Consider the following 18,097-nt stretch of genomic DNA (forward strand, 5'->3'; position numbering starts at 1 on the left):
TTATATATATAATAAACCTAAAAATATATCAAATAATTGTATGCGTGAATGTGTCGCGTAAACGTGAATGGCGGAAGAATAACGTCACTGAATTGACCTGTCTCAAGACTTCAGGCAAATAATGTGGCGCTAACTAGACCTATCCATGCGGTATAGTTTACAGCACAGATATTTGTTTCTGCCTGGCATGCTCTCCACTGCACTGAAGCGATCTGAGCCCAGGATTAGCGTCCACCAATCCCGACTCAGAACGCGGATCTGCCTCGTCGCGTGCCCTTGACGTCGCGTCGCAGCTTTATGACCGAGTAGCGTGAGGAAACAGGCCCCGCCCCTTTCGCGCGCTCCTACAAATACTGTGGCGCAAGGAGCGATGAGGTAAAATCTGTTCTTTCAGTTTGGTTTGTTTCTTTGTTCTTCAAGTTCATGCATATAAAGCACATGTGACAACTTACCCCAACGTGATATTTATGAAAAATACTATGAACTTTTCAGTTAAAAAGGTCCTTTAGTTTGAAACCATTTGCCTCAAAACCTCAGTTACTGAGAAACAGCCCTGTATGGTAGACTTTCTGCTGTTTAACAGCAACAAGTCTGCATGCCGAGTTTTTCTGATACATATACCTGTACCTTTATATTTAAGCAGTTTCCTAGCACCTACAACGTGGCACCGGCTGAATAATCACATCAACGTAATATGAAATGCACAAGAGGTTTATATATATAATAAACCTAAAAATATATCAAATAATTGTATGCGTGAATGTGTCGCGTAAACGTGAATGGCGGAAGAATAACGTCACTGAATTGACCTGTCTCAAGACTTCAGGCAAATAATGTGGCGCTAACTAGACCTATCCATGCGGTATAGTTTACAGCACAGATATTTGTTTCTGCCTGGCATGCTCTCCACTGCACTGAAGCGATCTGAGCCCAGGATTAGCGTCCACCAATCCCGACTCAGAACGCGGATCTGCCTCGTCGCGTGCCCTTGACGTCGCGTCGCAGCTTTATGACCGAGTAGCGTGAGGAAACAGGCCCCGCCCCTTTCGCGCGCTCCTACAAATACTGTGGCGCAAGGAGCGATGAGGTAAAATCTGTTCTTTCAGTTTGGTTTGTTTCTTTGTTCTTCAAGTTCATAAAAATGTCTTGCGATGTTATTATTAAAACCACAACAGACTTGTCGTGTTAAATAGATTGGCCAGGGAGCAAATACCAACAAGTCAGTTTCCCTAATATTCTTAAAGTTTTATACCTTTGTTTGGTGTAAATGTAAATACGATTTTTACAGTCGTTTTCTGTCGGCTGTGAACGAGAATCAAAATATAACACGACACCGAGTATAGATGTAGGAAACAGAAATAGGTTTATGACAGAAAGACAAAGCAAAATTCAGTATTCAGGAGGGGGGGGGGGGGGGGGGGGGGGTAGAATGATAGAAACTGAAGTTTTACAAAAAGGTTGAATTGAGTTTGAATGTGTTCCATTTTTGCAGAAACTTGGAAAAGAAGAATACAAAGATGAGTATCAATACCGTGTTGCCTTGCAAGTCGCTCACGGCAGGCATAATAGGGATATTTTTTTGGCATTTAGAGAATATTTTTGTAATATAATATTGGGAGCTGTTCAGTCTTGTGGTGCTGAAGTAGTTTATGGCCCCACCCCATTCCCACAATGCCTCGAGATCTGTTTATTAACCAAATCACTGGCATCTATATTCCAATAAATCCAAATACAAACCACTAATACAAGCTCTTTTTAAAAAAAACATATCAATACATTAAATATAAAATAGTTGTACAAGCAACCTTTTTAAATCTGACCAATTACCGCTGAGCTTTGGCAACTTTTTTGTGAAAATAGTTTCAGCACCTGTTTAGTACCGTTATAATTGCAGTGGCCTCTTTCCCATACAGGAAATATACATTTACCAGTTATAGATACTGTATACAGTATATATCCCTAAATACTAAATATTTCCCTTTTTAGTTTCGTCCACCAGAGGGGGCCTTTCTCTTCATAATGTGCGCACAGTATATTTACAGATAGCCTACTGATTTCTGCAATTCTATTAGTGCCAGAAAAGAGCACTAGAATTATGATACTGATTATGGCATTTACATTTCATTCAGTTAAACTGAAATATGAAATAGGCTAACCGTCATTGCATAGACCCTATTGCTCGACAAGAAAGAAACTCTTCCTTGGCATATTTATACAGTCTCGATCTCTCAGATATGATCTATTATTTCCATGAGTCTTCTTTATAACATGCGTCTTAAAAAACGCAGTCTGCTTGTATTCACAAACAACAAAATATATAGCATAAGATATGTTTTATTTATTTGGATTCCCTTCCCCCTTTATCATATGTTTTATCTTTTTGACAGATCAGATGTCATTGGAAATTTACAACAAGCCTTGCATATATATTCACATTGATTTAACAAAACGTTTACAGTTGGCAAACAGTATAGCTAATACAAAGAACTGTATAAATAATAAACATATAAAATGGGGTTTAAAATACACAGCGGTCACGAGAATTATACGGGTTTCGATTACTCTCCTTAAGTTAATGACAGCGGTACAGTTTCAAATAAATAAGACTGTCGTTACCCTGAGAGTAAAAAGAATCATGGAATAATCTACCATTCACAGACGAGCTTCAACAAAGATGACGGTCGCTCAAAATGATACAAATAATAATACAAATACATAAAAAAAAATAAAACGTTGCATGCGCGATTATTTGTATGATTATTTTTCCCCCGGGACGCGGAGGAGGTTTACTGCGCCTCCAGGCTCTCAGTGGATGTCGATGGAGAGCGGGGTCCTGGGGAACTGTCGTGCAGTTTCCTAATGTGTTTCTTAAGATCAAAGTTCCTGCAGAAACCCTTGCCGCATGTCGGACAGGTGAAAGGCTTCTTGTCGTTGTGCGTGTGCATGTGAAAGGTGAGGTTGTACACCTGGTGGAAGGCTTTGTTGCAGATATTGCACTTGAACTGTTTTTCTCCGCTGTGGGTCAGTTTGTGGTTTTTGTAGTTTCCTACAACAAAAACAAACAAATGTGAGAAGCAAATCCCCCAAAACATGCCACAAAACAATCATATCTATCGATCGATCTATCTATCTATCTTTATTGTTACACGATGAATATAAAATATAAAATCCCTTTTAGAACAGCTACCTTTCTGATGGAATCCTTTGCCGCAGAATTCACAAATGAAGGGTTTGTATCCCGCGTGAATTCGTGTGTGAGTGTTGAGAGTTGAACTTCGGTTGAAAGCTTTGCCACATTGGTTGCATTTATGCGGTTTTTCCTGCAGACAAATGGAGAAGAAACGTTATCACACACACAATAAAGCTAAAGCTACTATTGACTGCAAATAAACGGAATACTGATAAACGGAAATAAAATTTCTATTATTATTGTTATTATTATTATTACTGAAAATGAGATAAATAGGGATCGCTAATTTTTCCGTTAGGCTATATAATTATTTGAACCTTTATAGATTTTTTAAAAACTTAAACCATTATCTCGTCATGAATTAAAATCCAAAAACGTCTTAAGAAATACATCTTTTAATACAGACAAAGAAAATATGCAAGCATGCTTTTATTCCATGATTTTATTCTATTTTTTTAGGCCTACTTGAAAATTGCATAAAACAGACATTTATAAATTCTGATTTAGAATTTCTTCTTTTCTTTGTATTAAAACTAATAAGCACAATTAATGCGTTTATTAGGCTATATATATATATGACTATATTTACCAATAAAATAGTAGTACACTGTAAACTATTATTCTTCAAAGATGAAGGCCTAAATGAAACAAATATTACGTTTTTCGAGAAAATACCATTTCAGTTTTTTTTCTACGAAATTTCACATTTGTGTTACTTGCCGTTTCTTTGTAACAAATTTATCAGCAAATGACAATAGTTTCTACACAGCTTTTTCAGTGTAGGTTAATTCATTGATTTGAGATATTACACCAGCAGCAGTAATATGATTTCAATAGTTATTTGTAAAATCCTGATTACCTGAGTGTGGATGATTTTATGGCGGCACAGAGTGCTCGCTTGTCTGAATCCCTTGCCGCACACTTTGCAGACGAACGGTCTGGCGCCCGTGTGAACCGGCATGTGACGCGTTAAATTATAGTGCGCGTTGAACACCTGCAAATTGCAAATCGCGTTATATAAAGTGCAGGATGCAATCTGTGCTTAAACAGAAGATCGATCTCGCTCGTCTCACCTTGCCACAAACTTCACAGGTGAACACCTTTGGTTTGGTTTGAGGAGAGCCGCTGTTTAATTTGGCCGCGGAGTTCTTGAACAGCTTCTCCGACAAGATGTGCGCGCTCTCCTTCATGTAATGGTGCAGGTGAGAGTGAGAAAGCTCCTTAAAAGACGCGCCGGGAGGAGCACACCTGTCCGGTTTGCTCTTCTCCGAGGAGAACAGGCTCTTCTGGCGCGCGTGCAGCGGCGCGTTGAGGAGGTACGACGCCATGGGGTGCAGGTTCACCAAACCCGCGTGAGGCGCACACGCGCTTTCCCCGCAGTTCAGGTAACAGACGGCGGCGCCCATGGCGTGGAACGACGCCTGGTTGACGACGCGCGGCCGGAAGAGTTTGTACTGTCCTATGGCCGATGGCGTCGCGTCTGGCTGCTCGTTCTTGTAATTCAAGCCGATGCTCAGCAGCTCGCTCGCGTTGTAGGAAAACGCGTCAGGGTGGTCTAATCCATTGACGTGAAGTTTATGAGGCGGCTCGCAGGCGAGCGGCATGAGGGGGATCATGCAGTGCAGCGGCGCGGGAGACTGCTTGGGCTCCGCTTTCCCCACGGGAGCGTGGAGCAAGTTGGGGAACGGTATCGACTTTGGCTCGGGCGTCCTGGCCATAATCCTTTCGATCGAAAAAGCGAGGGGTTTGGAGCTCGCCATCATGCTTGCTCCCGTCGAAGCCGAAGGGGCGCCGAATATTCCCGCTGAGTGGTACAGCGCGCCGTCCATGACTTGAGCGCAGCACCTGTACCTGCGTCCTCCTTTTGTAGATAAGTTTGATTCCTCTCAGTGACCCGCAAGAAAAGACATCATCAAGCGCCAAGGCCCCCTGGCTGCTCCGCTGCTTGTCAATTGCGAACAATCAGCACTTATGGGCGCCCCGGATTGCTCAATAAAGAGTGTTTTGTCAATAGCGCAACTCAGGGCTCACCACGCGCGCACGTCAAAGACGCGTAAAGCAGCCCAGATGCTCGATTTAGTTATATCAATCACTACAGTGGCTTCTCTCTCTCTCTCTCTCTCTCTCTCTCTCTCTGCACTTGTCCTACACACTGCGGTGGGTGACTAACTCAAGAAGGTGCTCTTTATTAGCACTGTAAAGCGCTGGGCGAATCTCCGGTCCCCTCGCGCCTCGCTGTGACATCATTGCACCTCACTCGCGCATGCATCATGTTTGTCAACATTTGACATGAAAACTCCTGAATTACCTGATTTGAAACCGCATTATCACGCGGGGTTTTTTTTGGGGGGGGGGGGGGGGGGGGGTAAAAAGCGAACACAAAATAAGACTAAACTCTGTATGGACATCATGGACGCGATATTTGGATTTAGAAGTTTTGTTTAAACGGTTGCAACTGTTTTTTCGATTTAAGTATCTCGTATGAATTTTGCATGAATTGTACTGTACGTTTCTGCCATATGGACATCAACTTGACATAAGCCACCACTGATAAGCTACAACCAGGCCTAAATATAGCCTAATGTAGACACTTTAAAATAGAAACATACATTTTCTGTGAAGCTGATTTGCAACGATTTGTAAAGTGAAAATCGCTATACAAATAAACTTGAATTGAATTGAATATCTATCTGCTACAGATTTGTTTATAAATCTACTTTGCCCTAAACTGCAGTTACAAACTATAAAACTAGGCTAAAAAACATAAACGTTTTGTGCACGAATATATAATAAAATGTGCTTGGTAAACACGTTCATTCAAAATAGAAAATATATAGGATATTTTTCAATTCGAAACAGCAAATAAAAAATCGAAACAAATGCATGTAACTCTAAAACCACAACCGTATTAAAGTAAACTAGCCTAAACAGTAAACTACGTATGTTTTAAAAGACATATTGTCCTGTTAATTTCTTTTTTTATACTAAGTCTCATAATGTCACCTCAGGGGGCTGTTGGTCACATATAATCGTAATCGTACCCCTGTAGTTAATTTTAATTGGTTAAACTGTTGGTGTTGCAGCTCACCCCGTGTTACACTTCCCAGTCTCCATAGTGTTTAAGCGGTGGATTCCAGCAGCACCTGATATCTGATTTATAGCCTTCAATAAATTCACAGATTGTTCCTCTATTATATCTACATACAATTTAATGTGAAATATAATCAAATAATTATTTGTTATGCTTTCGCGTCTCATTAGTGATGCTTCACGCGACCATTCCACGGTTTTCCATCACGCGCCACCTCACGCGCACACAGATAAAACGATCATGAAAAGCGATTTTTCGCATCAGACGACCTTCGTTTCCAAACGCAAAACTCGTGAGGACATTCATCTGGGAATTGTGCGCCAAACGAGAGGTATTAACAGCAAAACGCCTCCGAGGAGCTGAGCTCATGCCATGAGAGAGAGAGAGTCAGTTCCGCGAGCAAAAGCAGAAATGAAAAGTGCAGCTCGGTGTGAAACACAACTGACACTGATTCGATGCGAAGACATTTTTTTCGTGAAGGATTATTCTGTTTAAAAGGTAACATATATGGAACATGAGCGCGTCGATGACATATCGTGGCTTTAAAATAGCCTATGTGTAGGTTTATTAGCCTACTTATTCTCAAATATACATACTTTGTAATAGCCTATCGTTTTTTAAAAATGTATTTAATGGCTATTGACGCTCAGCAGTAAGATAAATGCGCTAAAATGATAACGTTTGTGTTTTCAGGGCGACTTTAGAACATTGCTAATTTGGACTGCTGTTCAATTGGAAGCAGATGGGTGTCGAATAACCTGCAATTTGGAGCTTTTTCTGTTGTCATATGCTGCTCCTCAGATTTCTTCAGCTGGGCGAAGGCAAAACGGGGGAAAAATCCTCTGTAGTGATATCACGGCACAAATGCATCGTATTATTTGTTTCGTTTTGCTGAATGTTTGTATTTCAAGAATGTCATGTTTTATTCGGCGCCCGTTTTCAATATGAAATACGCCCAGTCTAGCGGTAATCTGAATATGAGAAATATATATATATATATATCAGGTTTAGCTGATTTTGAGAGTGTTTCATCTTTATTTACAGTCCAAATAATAGTTATCAAATATGATAGTCAAATAATGATGACATGCATACATTTTTCATAGTCTATTTGCGCTGCATTTTAGTGAAAAGTGCATTTCAGTAAGAAATATAATGATATGATTCGATGACAGAAATTGCCCCACAGTCGCGATTTATTTCTGACACTTGAAGCCTTGACATTTTTTAACCTCATATTTAGGTGAAAAAAATAATAATAGTAGACTATCTCTTCAAGGTCTCTAGACTAGAACGCTGAATCGAAAATATCACAGTAAACCCCCAAAATAGACGACGTTTAAAGCTGAAATCATTTGCAGTTTAAATAAAACGTCGTCTTGTATAGACTATCAGAGTTTAACAGCAAATGGTACATTTACATTAGTTGAGTGTCATGTTTCAAGGGTAACATTCTATTTTTATATTTTATTCGACCTTTAGCAAAATTAGAATGGAAAAATAATTTTAACTCCTACTATTATTGTGACCCAAGTCTTATTTAGTGTAGACGTCTAGAAATAATGGAGTTAACGCCGTTGTATGGTAAGCTATTCTAGTGTTCCTATGAATAGAATTCCATTTCTTTATTTTTTAACGGTTTGTTTAATATGATGCACAATAAAGATTAAGGCCATTTAAAGTGATGCTGAAAAGAACATACACTCTGAATGGGTTTGATACCGAGACCAGCAAATGGCATAATTTTTAATAGTGGCTGAAACGAAATCTCAATAAAACAAAAATGTTGAATAGGTAGGATCATCACATGCAAGCATTAATAAGTCTTTTAACAGTGTTTTAAATAAACAAACTAAAATTGCATTTGAAGTTTTTGTTTCCACTTACCTAAAATGTTATTAATTATAAACTAATCTGGCGTGTGATAAATATTTTAAAACGTATAAAAATGTAAATATAAAAATTATACAAATCTCTTTTAATTCTCTTTAAAAGCATACTGTTTTTTAAGACTTTTTAAATGTTTCATTTATAGGCTATACTCGGTGTTCATGTGTGTCATACAATTTCATGCAAAACAAAAAAAAAAAGACCAGTGAAATGACATTAAAAACACTTTAATTGTAACACTTAAAGACACCTGGGCAATCTCAGGTGCACAAAGACAATAGAAATATACAGCTCTTGTTAAAATCCAGTGACATTTTCTTTCATCTGAAACATAGTTGGACATTGACAGCTTACTATACATGACACACTTCTACAGAAGAATCTGAATGTGAATTCATAGCTATTGAGTGGAACAATGTCACGACTTCATCGAATAAACAGTGAACAACTAGCATTTCATCCACCATATCTGGAGCTTTGGCCTGAGGATCCGAAGCTGAAGCAAAAAAATTAAAAAACAGCACATAAGCAGACGCTACTTCCCTCATGCTCTGTATGTCTAGTTTTCACTCTGGTACACCGTGTCTATGATACACTTACAAATCATCGGCTGGTTCTTTGTGGGTAAATTTGTGTCTACAAGTGCTTCCCGAGCTTGCCTTGTGATGAGCCACCATATCACTGCACATCAAATACAGAACGACAGAGACACTTTAGCTGTCTGTAAGTGGCCAATGAGAGTTTTATACAAGCATGGTGACATCGGCTTAGACAAGAGGGCAGTGTAGCACTGGCTAGGGAGTATGAAGCGTGAGCTCCAATCAGGAGAGCTGGAATCCGACCTCTTCGTATCAAGTTTGTGACCGTCCAGTAGGTGAGACGTTAACCCTCCTCTTCATCGCTGTCCCTCATGGTAATGCCCTGCAGACCGTCCGTGGCCGACACGGCCGCCGTGGCTTCCTCAATAGTGAGCCGGTTGTAAACGGTCTCGTAGCTCTTGTTGTTCAACGTGCCGTCCAACACGCCCTGCAGCCTGAAGTCACGGTACGACTTCTGCATGACAAAAATAAAAAGCCAAAACAAGCACGGAGAACAATGAAATAGTTGAAGGACACGTCGATTTTACTTTTTGACTTCTCGTACATCAGGATTCGCCTGAAACGGCACTCGTCAGCTAATTAATCTCTCATTCTCATGGTAATGGAATTCGTTGTGCAGCCAAGCTGAACTTGACACTCTTGTCATGGTCAATTAGCATCAACAGAGTTTCGAAACAAAAACTTCTTCACGCTGTATTCTTTTTTTTACCTTGACAATCTTGATGAGTGTTTTGAGTTGGTAAACATGCAGCTGCTGGTCAAGTCTGTCCGTCAGCCAGGCACACACCGCCTTCATCAAAGAGTTGTACCATTGCTGTGCATGTGAGAAAGAGAGAGACAAACCTTGAAGATTACATAAATGTTATGCAAAAAAACCCTCAGTACTTTAAGCAAATGAAAAGATGTGACAGCAGCTTCTGGTTAATGTTAAAAGTTCCCTTTATGTGTGTTTTTCTCCTTCGATTATGCCTTGACAATTTCACATTCGCACTCTGAATTAGGCGGTCCTCGAAAATAAACTTATTACACCTCAAGCTTCACATAAAACCATTTTAAACCAAAGAACCACCAAGAAAACATCGACTACCTATTCAACGTATTAAATATTCAATACGAGTCATTACTTCATTTCTCATTACTGAACTTACAAGCAAGTATCGTCCCATGCCCCAAGTATCATTTGAGGTCGCGTTTGCACATAATAACAATCTTAAAGATACCGAACTTACTAATTACAGGGCTAACACTTGAATCTGCGAATAAAGGGGTCCCCTTGCACTTCAAACACCTTCAGTTCACATATTACTTCACGCGAGGACGCCTTATATAATTACCGGTCTTTTCTATGAAAGAAGCCGGTTCTTTAATCAGCAGCAATCAGACTGCGAATCGGTTTTGCGCGAGAACCTCTGACACCAGCTTGTGTTTGCAATCAGCCCGGTAATTTTATTTCGGAAATCGTTAGCTCACGTCAACAAAAGACTGAGATTGTCCAGGCGCTTAGAATATGATTTCATGCACAAGCAAGACCGAAACGTGTAAGACCACAGCATCGTGTTTACTGGCGAAATACATCACTTAGGACCGTTTTCATTGAGCTTCCCATGCAATTTAACATCAAGCTCACATATTTACAACGGGAGCGTAAATGAATCCAAACAGCACACCAATAATCAGCAAAGTCCGCTCCTGCCATTAACAAAAACCAGGCAAAACGGAAAGATGAGATGCCACTTAATTGAAGCACTTAGGCTGGTTGGGAAACAGATGACTGTGCCCTAATTGTTGGAGGTGAAAGAATGGCAACGCATTTCTTCATATCAGACGAATCTCCGTCGGTAATCACACGCTTAAGTGTCCACTTCTCTGGGTTCATTAGGGAGGCAGGGGAGGGCAGCCTCCACACCTGTGACCAGGCTGAGGGCCGCGGCCTCTCGCCGTGCAAACCTCATCGCTCCGCTAATCACAGTGATTTAGCGCCCCGGACAAACAGACCGCAGCCTGCAAGGGCATGCGGCGACTGATTTTCTTATTTCCTTGAGCGCCTTCGCAACACAGCGCTGAATGGTACAGCAGCTCGTCCTTAAGAAGAAATACTCAAAAACATTCATGCCCAAACTTTTAGCCGTCCAGAGATGCAAATTAGATAGAATGTTTTGTAACCGACAGATTCGTAAGACTTGAGGCTGCTTGATGAGGAAGTTTCTGTGGTGACACACGGCGACCCTTCTCTCAGCTCGCTCTCGGTGCATGACTGTGAGCGTGTGACACACATTAGGGGCTGCTGGTGTGCAGGGCACCTCTATCCCGCCTGCCTGTCTCCATCGGCGGCCTCTGCAAAGGTCTAATAAATCAAGAGAAGACATCAAACACTGCTTCTCTCCAATCTGGCTCGGAATAGAACGTTTTCGAAGGCAATCTGCTCAGGATTTATAGGGGCGGGAGGGTTGTGTACATCCTCTCGAGTGTTTGTGCCGTTCTATAGATCTGCTGTCTCTGAAAGCAGCTCGGAAGGATGAGCAGTGTGTTCTAAACAAAATTAAGGAGCGAGATGTACACATTTGTGCCTTCTAGCTCTCTCTCTCTCGATGTTGTTTGAGAGTAAACAGGTCAACAGGAGCCCTGGGTGAGTGCTCAGGCACTGGAAGTGGTCACAGTGGGCTGATGAGTGCTCTTGGTGAGGCCTCATTGCCTCTTCCTACAAAAACTTTCCCCACCCCTTCTCACCTCCCTCGACCTCGGCTTTACAATACCCACAGCTGAGGAAATGTGGTGGGAACACGGTTGGAAAAGAACCGAGACAGAATAGAATGAGACGTTGGATGTTCGTTCATTCACATGCATTGGCACAAATGACACTTGCTTGAAGTAATTCCGCTGGCTTTGCATCGATCTGTAGACTTATTATGAAACATTTCTTTAGCTATAGTGTCTGAAAGCAGTGGAGTGAAACTGAATCTCATTTATAGTGTGTTCATTGACTGGTAGGAACTTACGTCAAAGATTTTCTCTGCGTACATCTCGTCGTTCACACGGTCGCGCAGAATATCCTGGTTCTGTCGTACAAAGGTGATGTAGGTGTCTGCTAGATCCATACCAGGTTTCTGTTGAGAGTGACAGATTCAAAGTCAATTTGGTCATAAGATTTATTCATCTTGAGTCTTCGTTCATTTTCTTATGCAAAGCAGTGCTGTCAAATTTATTAATCATGATCAATCGCATCCAAAATAAAAGTTTGTTTTTACATAACATATGCACGTACTGTGTATATTTATATGTATATATAATTACACACACACGTATGTATATATATTGAAGAAATATTTACATGTATACATATATATTCATATGTATATATGATTTATATTACATATAAATATATATTACATATATTTCTTAAATGTATACATGTATTTGTGTATATTAATATTTACATATAAATTTACACAGTACACACATTATGTAAACAAGCTTATTTTGGATGCAATTAATCATGATTATTCGCGATTAATCGATTTGACAGAACTAATGCTAATCAAACATGCTGATGATTAATACAGAGTCATTCAAACTATAAAGGTGGACTAAGTAAAATATTTTGCACCTAAAGAAATTTACAATATTTTTGACAAAACATCAGTCAGATCAGTGGCCGGGTAAAAGCTGTTTAATTCTACATAAGGGCGGGTCCACCTCATGGTGGCGGCCATTTTGAGATCACATGACCAGTATATTCTAGTACTTAATTTCTTATTGGACCAAAAACTTCAGCATATGCTCATAATATTGATTTTGTTTTGTCCGTGTTTCTCGGTGCATGACTGTGAGCGTGTGACACACATTAGGGGCTGCTGGTGTGCAGGGCACCTCTATCCCGCCTGCCTGTCTCCATCGGCGGCCTCTGCAAAGGTCTAATAAATCAAGAGAAGACATCAAACACTGCTTCTCTCCAATCTGGCTCGGAATAGAACGTTTTCGAAGGCAATCTGCTCAGGATTTATAGGGGCGGGAGGGTTGTGTACATCCTCTCGAGTGTTTGTGCCGTTCTATAGATCTGCTGTCTCTGAAAGCAGCTCGGAAGGATGAGCAGTGTGTTCTAAACAAAATTAAGGAGCGAGATGTACACATTTGTGCCTTCTAGCTCTCTCTCTCTCGATGTTGTTTGAGAGTAAACAGGTCAACAGGAGCCCTGGGTGAGTGCTCAGGCACTGGAAGTGGTCACAGTGGGCTGATGAGTGCTCTTGGTGAGGCCTCATTGCCTCTTCCTACAAAAACTTTCCCCACCCCTTCTCACCTCCCTCGACCTCGGCTTTACAATACCCACAGCTGAGGAAATGTGGTGGGAACACGGTTGGAAAAGAACCGAGACAGAATAGAATGAGACGTTGGATGTTCGTTCATTCACATGCATTGGCACAAATGACACTTGCTTGAAGTAATTCCGCTGGCTTTGCATCGATCTGTAGACTTATTATGAAACATTTCTTTAGCTATAGTGTCTGAAAGCAGTGGAGTGAAACTGAATCTCATTTATAGTGTGTTCATTGACTGGTAGGAACTTACGTCAAAGATTTTCTCTGCGTACATCTCGTCGTTCACACGGTCGCGCAGAATATCCTGGTTCTGTCGTACAAAGGTGATGTAGGTGTCTGCTAGATCCATACCAGGTTTCTGTTGAGAGTGACAGATTCAAAGTCAATTTGGTCATAAGATTTATTCATCTTGAGTCTTCGTTCATTTTCTTATGCAAAGCAGTGCTGTCAAATTTATTAATCATGATCAATCGCATCCAAAATAAAAGTTTGTTTTTACATAACATATGCACGTACTGTGTATATTTATATGTATATATAATTACACACACACGTATGTATATATATTGAAGAAATATTTACATGTATACATATATATTCATATGTATATATGATTTATATTACATATAAATATATATTACATATATTTCTTAAATGTATACATGTATTTGTGTATATTAATATTTACATATAAATTTACACAGTACACACATTATGTAAACAAGCTTATTTTGGATGCAATTAATCATGATTATTCGCGATTAATCGATTTGACAGAACTAATGCTAATCAAACATGCTGATGATTAATACAGAGTCATTCAAACTATAAAGGTGGACTAAGTAAAATATTTTGCACCTAAAGAAATTTACAATATTTTTGACAAAACATCAGTCAGATCAGTGGCCGGGTAAAAGCTGTTTAATTCTACATAAGGGCGGGTCCACCTCATGGTGGCGGCCATTTTGAGATCACATGACCAGTATATTCTAGTACTTAATTTCTTATTGGACCAAAAACTTCAGCATATGCTCATAATATTGATTTTGTTTTGTCCGTGTTTCACGCCGTCTCGAATCCTGCTCGTGGAAAGCGCAGCTCGGTACGCTTTCAACTTGTTCTTTTAGTCTCGAGCAAGACTGTACATTCACATTACACGATTTGATAGATTTTTACGTAGAAAGGGCGACAGCGCACCACATTAAAAGAAATGATAATTTCATGTTTTCATAACTGCTGGCCAAATTCAAAAACGAAACAAAAATTAAAACATCTTTGAGAGCAAGGGGGTCCCCTGGTGTTTCAGGGGCCCTACGCAGCTTGTGTATTTTGCGTATAGGGAGGATTGGCTCTGGATGCTGCATTCATGACAATTGTGTTAGTATGAAATTTGCGCAGTTGTATCAGACAGTTGCATCAAATAAACTAAAAAGACTTAGTGCACCTTTAATTCAAACATTTTTTTGCAAGCCAAGTTAAAACACGAATACCAAAACACTGACAGCCGCCATCACTATCTCTGCCTGCTGAAGGATGTTCGAGAAAATGCTTTCAAAAATAAACACATGTAAACTTACTTAAAAAAACCCCAAAAAAAACAAGTACCAAAAAGCACCTGCGACACTTATACCCTGTTAAAAGCAATCCTTTTACCTGTGAAAAAACATTTCTATTCACACTGGGGCTGTTAAAACAGGGAAAAAATGTCGTAATAGTGCTGTAATTGCTGTGACACGTTTCCCACCCATGACTCAAGGGGTGATGTAGCTTGAGGGCTTGAATGCTGGAAAACCCCCTTTTTATTAGAGAGCAAAGAGACACCCGAACATCAACCTCCAGTTCTTGTCAGGCCTCTCTTCCTGTGAGTTTGTGTGTTGGTCATATGACAGAATGAAAGATGTGACAGTACCAGTGTACTGAAGCTTTGGTTTTCCAAACAACAACCTACTCATAATTTAACAGGCATCTATCTAAAAATAGCTTTTCCCCCTAAAAATGCATCATAGTTTCCACTAAAATACTGTGTTAAGCAGCATAAATGTTTTTAACACTGATAATATAAGTTTCTTAAGCAGCAAATCAATATATTAGAATGATTTCTAAAGGATCATGTGACACTGAAGACTGGAGTAATGAGGCTGAAAATTCAGCATTGCATCACAGGAATAAATTACATTCTAAAATATATTAAAATAGAAAATAGTTATTTGAAATTGTAATAATATTTCACAATATTACTGTTTTTTTAATGCAGCCTTGCTGAATATAAGAGACTTCTTTCAAACACCTTAAAAAATCTTACTGGCCTCAAACTTTTGATTGGCAATGAATATATCGTTTGATATATACCAGATTCATCTCTTATGCAAACTGTCACGCTACTGAAACAAGTTATGTAGAAGTGTCACTAATTATAGTTAGCGGTTCCCTAATACTGGACCAGCAACACTCACTGGACGGTACAGTATAACCTCCTGACCGCATCCACAGTCGGCCGATATCCAGACAAACAGCAGCTGATCAAATACGACTGGGATCTCAAGAGGACTTCATATCGTGTTGAGTGAGAGGTCTTCACAGATATATATTATATTGTCAAGAAAGGAACAAAACTGCCACTACCTGTGCAGAACCAATAATATCTCTGACTTATCATGGCAGTCACCTGTGACCCCATAAAAGGCACTTGGGTGGAATCAAGACGGGGTCTTTTTAACCCAACACCCTTCCTTCGATCTTCTCTGACAGGACGACAAAGCCCGTGATGGACCGATAAGCACACCAAAACCCGATCTTCTCGTACAAATTCCAATCGGAGGACCGAGGGACAGGCTCGATCCATCAGGCCAGACAATGCCATGACGGTTGGGTGTGGGCCGTGTGTGAATGAATAAATGGAGAGGTGTGGGACGGTGCGATTAAGGCCAGGTTAATGACTGGTTAAGCTGAGCGGATAAATGGCGTGGATGGGAAACAGAGGAGAAAGGGAAGGGGAGACGAAATACACAGTAATTACACAGAGCTGCTAACCTGGCTTCCTGCCACTGCCTCATTCACTGTCCAGGTGCAGATGTGGGTGCGTGTGTGTGTGTGTGGTGTCGAAGCAGAGAGCGTGTGAAGTGTGTTTGTGCAAGTTTTGAGTAAATACTTTGTTGTGGTAGCGCTAGTGCAGATTCGAGCCGTGGGTGTGAATGTGCGAACGAGTGTGTTAACAGAGCGCTATCGGGAGGGCGTCTCGCCAGAAAGCCCCGGCGCTTGAATGGCAGCCTTCACAAAGGAGCAGAGGAGCTTAACCTTTCGTGACAAGAGCCCAGAAATGTTCAGTGCCAAAGGCCAGATCACAGCCATGCTCTTCCCTCCCTCTCCGTCTTCAGCTGGTGCTGTGAAAGGGGCTTACATGGAGCAGCGTTCCTTCTGCACAAAAGCGCAAGGTGGAGGTGATGTTATAATTTGAGGGGGAGATGGGGTGTTCGCCTGCTACACACCTCGGGGAGCCAATGCCAAGAGCTCGGATGGAGCGATGGGGTGGGGATTTGTAGGGATTGACTGACTTTTCTGTTCTTAATCTTGTCGGTTTGCTTTTTACAGTGGCCCCAAAAAGGATTTGGGTGCTCAAGTTGCACCTAAAAACCAATAAGTACAAAATATAACACCGAGAATCGTTTATCTGAAAGCGTAGTTTACGCAAAATATTTCACATAAAGACATTGTTTAAAACAAACAAACAAAACTAAAAATTACTTAAAAATTAAGATGAAATAGTTCATACACTTAAGTCACACATAAATACGTCTGAATGTTATCGCATTATAGAAAATATTTAAACAGTGTAATATCTTTAAAGAAACATAGCACAAGCACACTTTTGAAGTAAAGTAGTTTTTTAAGTTGAAAAACAAACTAACTTTAAAAACCAGACCAGATGTATTTAGACACTTACTTAAGACACCTGTAAATACGTATGAACGTTTTTGCATTAGATCAAATGTCAAATTAAGTGCATTTTTAAAAAAGAAATATAGTGAAAATATAGCACTTGTAAAGTAAATTTTTACGTTTTTAAGTATTTTTTAAAAGATGCAAATGATAAAACAGGCAAACTGTTCAAAATCAAGACAAAATGAATTTAGACACTTAAGTCACACATACAGTAAATATGTATGAATATTATTGCATTAGATAAAACAGAAAATCAAGTGTAATATTTTTCAAGAAATATAGCTTATAAAGTTTTTTAAGTTGCAAATGATAAAACAAAAGAAACTGTTCAAAATCATAAACAAACATTTAGACACGTAAGTCACACTTAAATAATGTATGAATGAATGTTATTGCATTAGATAAAATACCAAAACAAGTATAATAATTTAGATTGATTTTAAAATATATATATATTTTAAATGATAAAACAGCAGATAAACTGTTCAAAATGAAGTCAAAAACTATTTGAACACTTTTTGGTGGTCAAGTATTAGTGGATCATGTCGGTAGTTAATGTGATGAACTCCCCCTGTGGTTACTCCGCAGAACACCTGTGTGAACTTGAGGCAAACTGACTACATATACAGCCACTAAAATCACTCTTTGATTAAACTCATGCCCACATGGACTCTGCATTCACACAATGCCACAGAAAAACTGTTAAGAACAGGTGTTCCAATTCTGTAGAAATCCTAACATTCCCGGCCCTTGTGTGTTTGTATATGAAATATTTTTGTTAATTTGATAATGCTTTCATCTGCCAAAAAAGTGTAGTTCTCTCAGCCCTGTTGAACATTTAACAATGTTTAAATTTCATTCCACAGATTCCCCCCTAAAATCAGCACAGAAAAATGTCTGCAAATTTAAATCTGGTTAACAGAGACAAAAAGAGCTAGTTTTGAGAAAAGGTTTCTTATACATGTATTTTTAGATTTTTGCTTTATCATCTAATGAAATGACATTTAGACATTTTTAAGTGTGACATAAGTGTTCAAATACTTTTTAGAGCCACTGTATATCACTATCTACTATA

The 18,097-nt window shown here is 39.7% G+C and overlaps 2 protein-coding genes across 2 annotated transcripts in view; both read right to left on the minus strand.

Annotated features, from left to right (window-relative positions):
- Positions 1-2,746: 2,746 nt before the first annotated feature.
- On the minus strand, positions 2,747-5,019 carry LOC107598909 (fez family zinc finger protein 1-like). Its single transcript, XM_016290348.1, has 4 exons — positions 4,264-5,019; positions 4,050-4,184; positions 3,188-3,320; positions 2,747-3,046 (listed from the first exon to the last, which is right to left on the minus strand). The coding sequence occupies exons 1-4, from the start codon at positions 5,017-5,019 to the stop codon at positions 2,787-2,789; spliced, it is 1,284 nt and encodes a 427-aa protein (XP_016145834.1). The 3' UTR covers positions 2,747-2,786.
- Positions 5,020-8,680: 3,661 nt separating this feature from the next.
- cadps2 (Ca++-dependent secretion activator 2) overlaps positions 8,681-18,097 on the minus strand; it is a 159,301-nt gene continuing 149,884 nt past the window's right edge. Inside the window, exons 25-27 of the mRNA XM_016290322.1 lie at positions 13,334-13,441; positions 9,480-9,584; positions 8,681-9,224 (exon numbers count right to left, since the gene is read on the minus strand). Coding sequence (XP_016145808.1) covers positions 9,054-9,224; positions 9,480-9,584; positions 13,334-13,441 — 384 coding nt within the window. The 3' untranslated portion in view covers positions 8,681-9,053. The remainder of the gene's footprint in view (positions 9,225-9,479; positions 9,585-13,333; positions 13,442-18,097) is intronic.

Source organism: Sinocyclocheilus grahami, unplaced genomic scaffold (assembly GCF_001515645.1).
Source record: "Sinocyclocheilus grahami isolate Dianchi unplaced genomic scaffold, SAMN03320097.WGS_v1.1 scaffold257.1, whole genome shotgun sequence".
Lineage (NCBI taxonomy): Eukaryota > Metazoa > Chordata > Actinopteri > Cypriniformes > Cyprinidae > Sinocyclocheilus > Sinocyclocheilus grahami.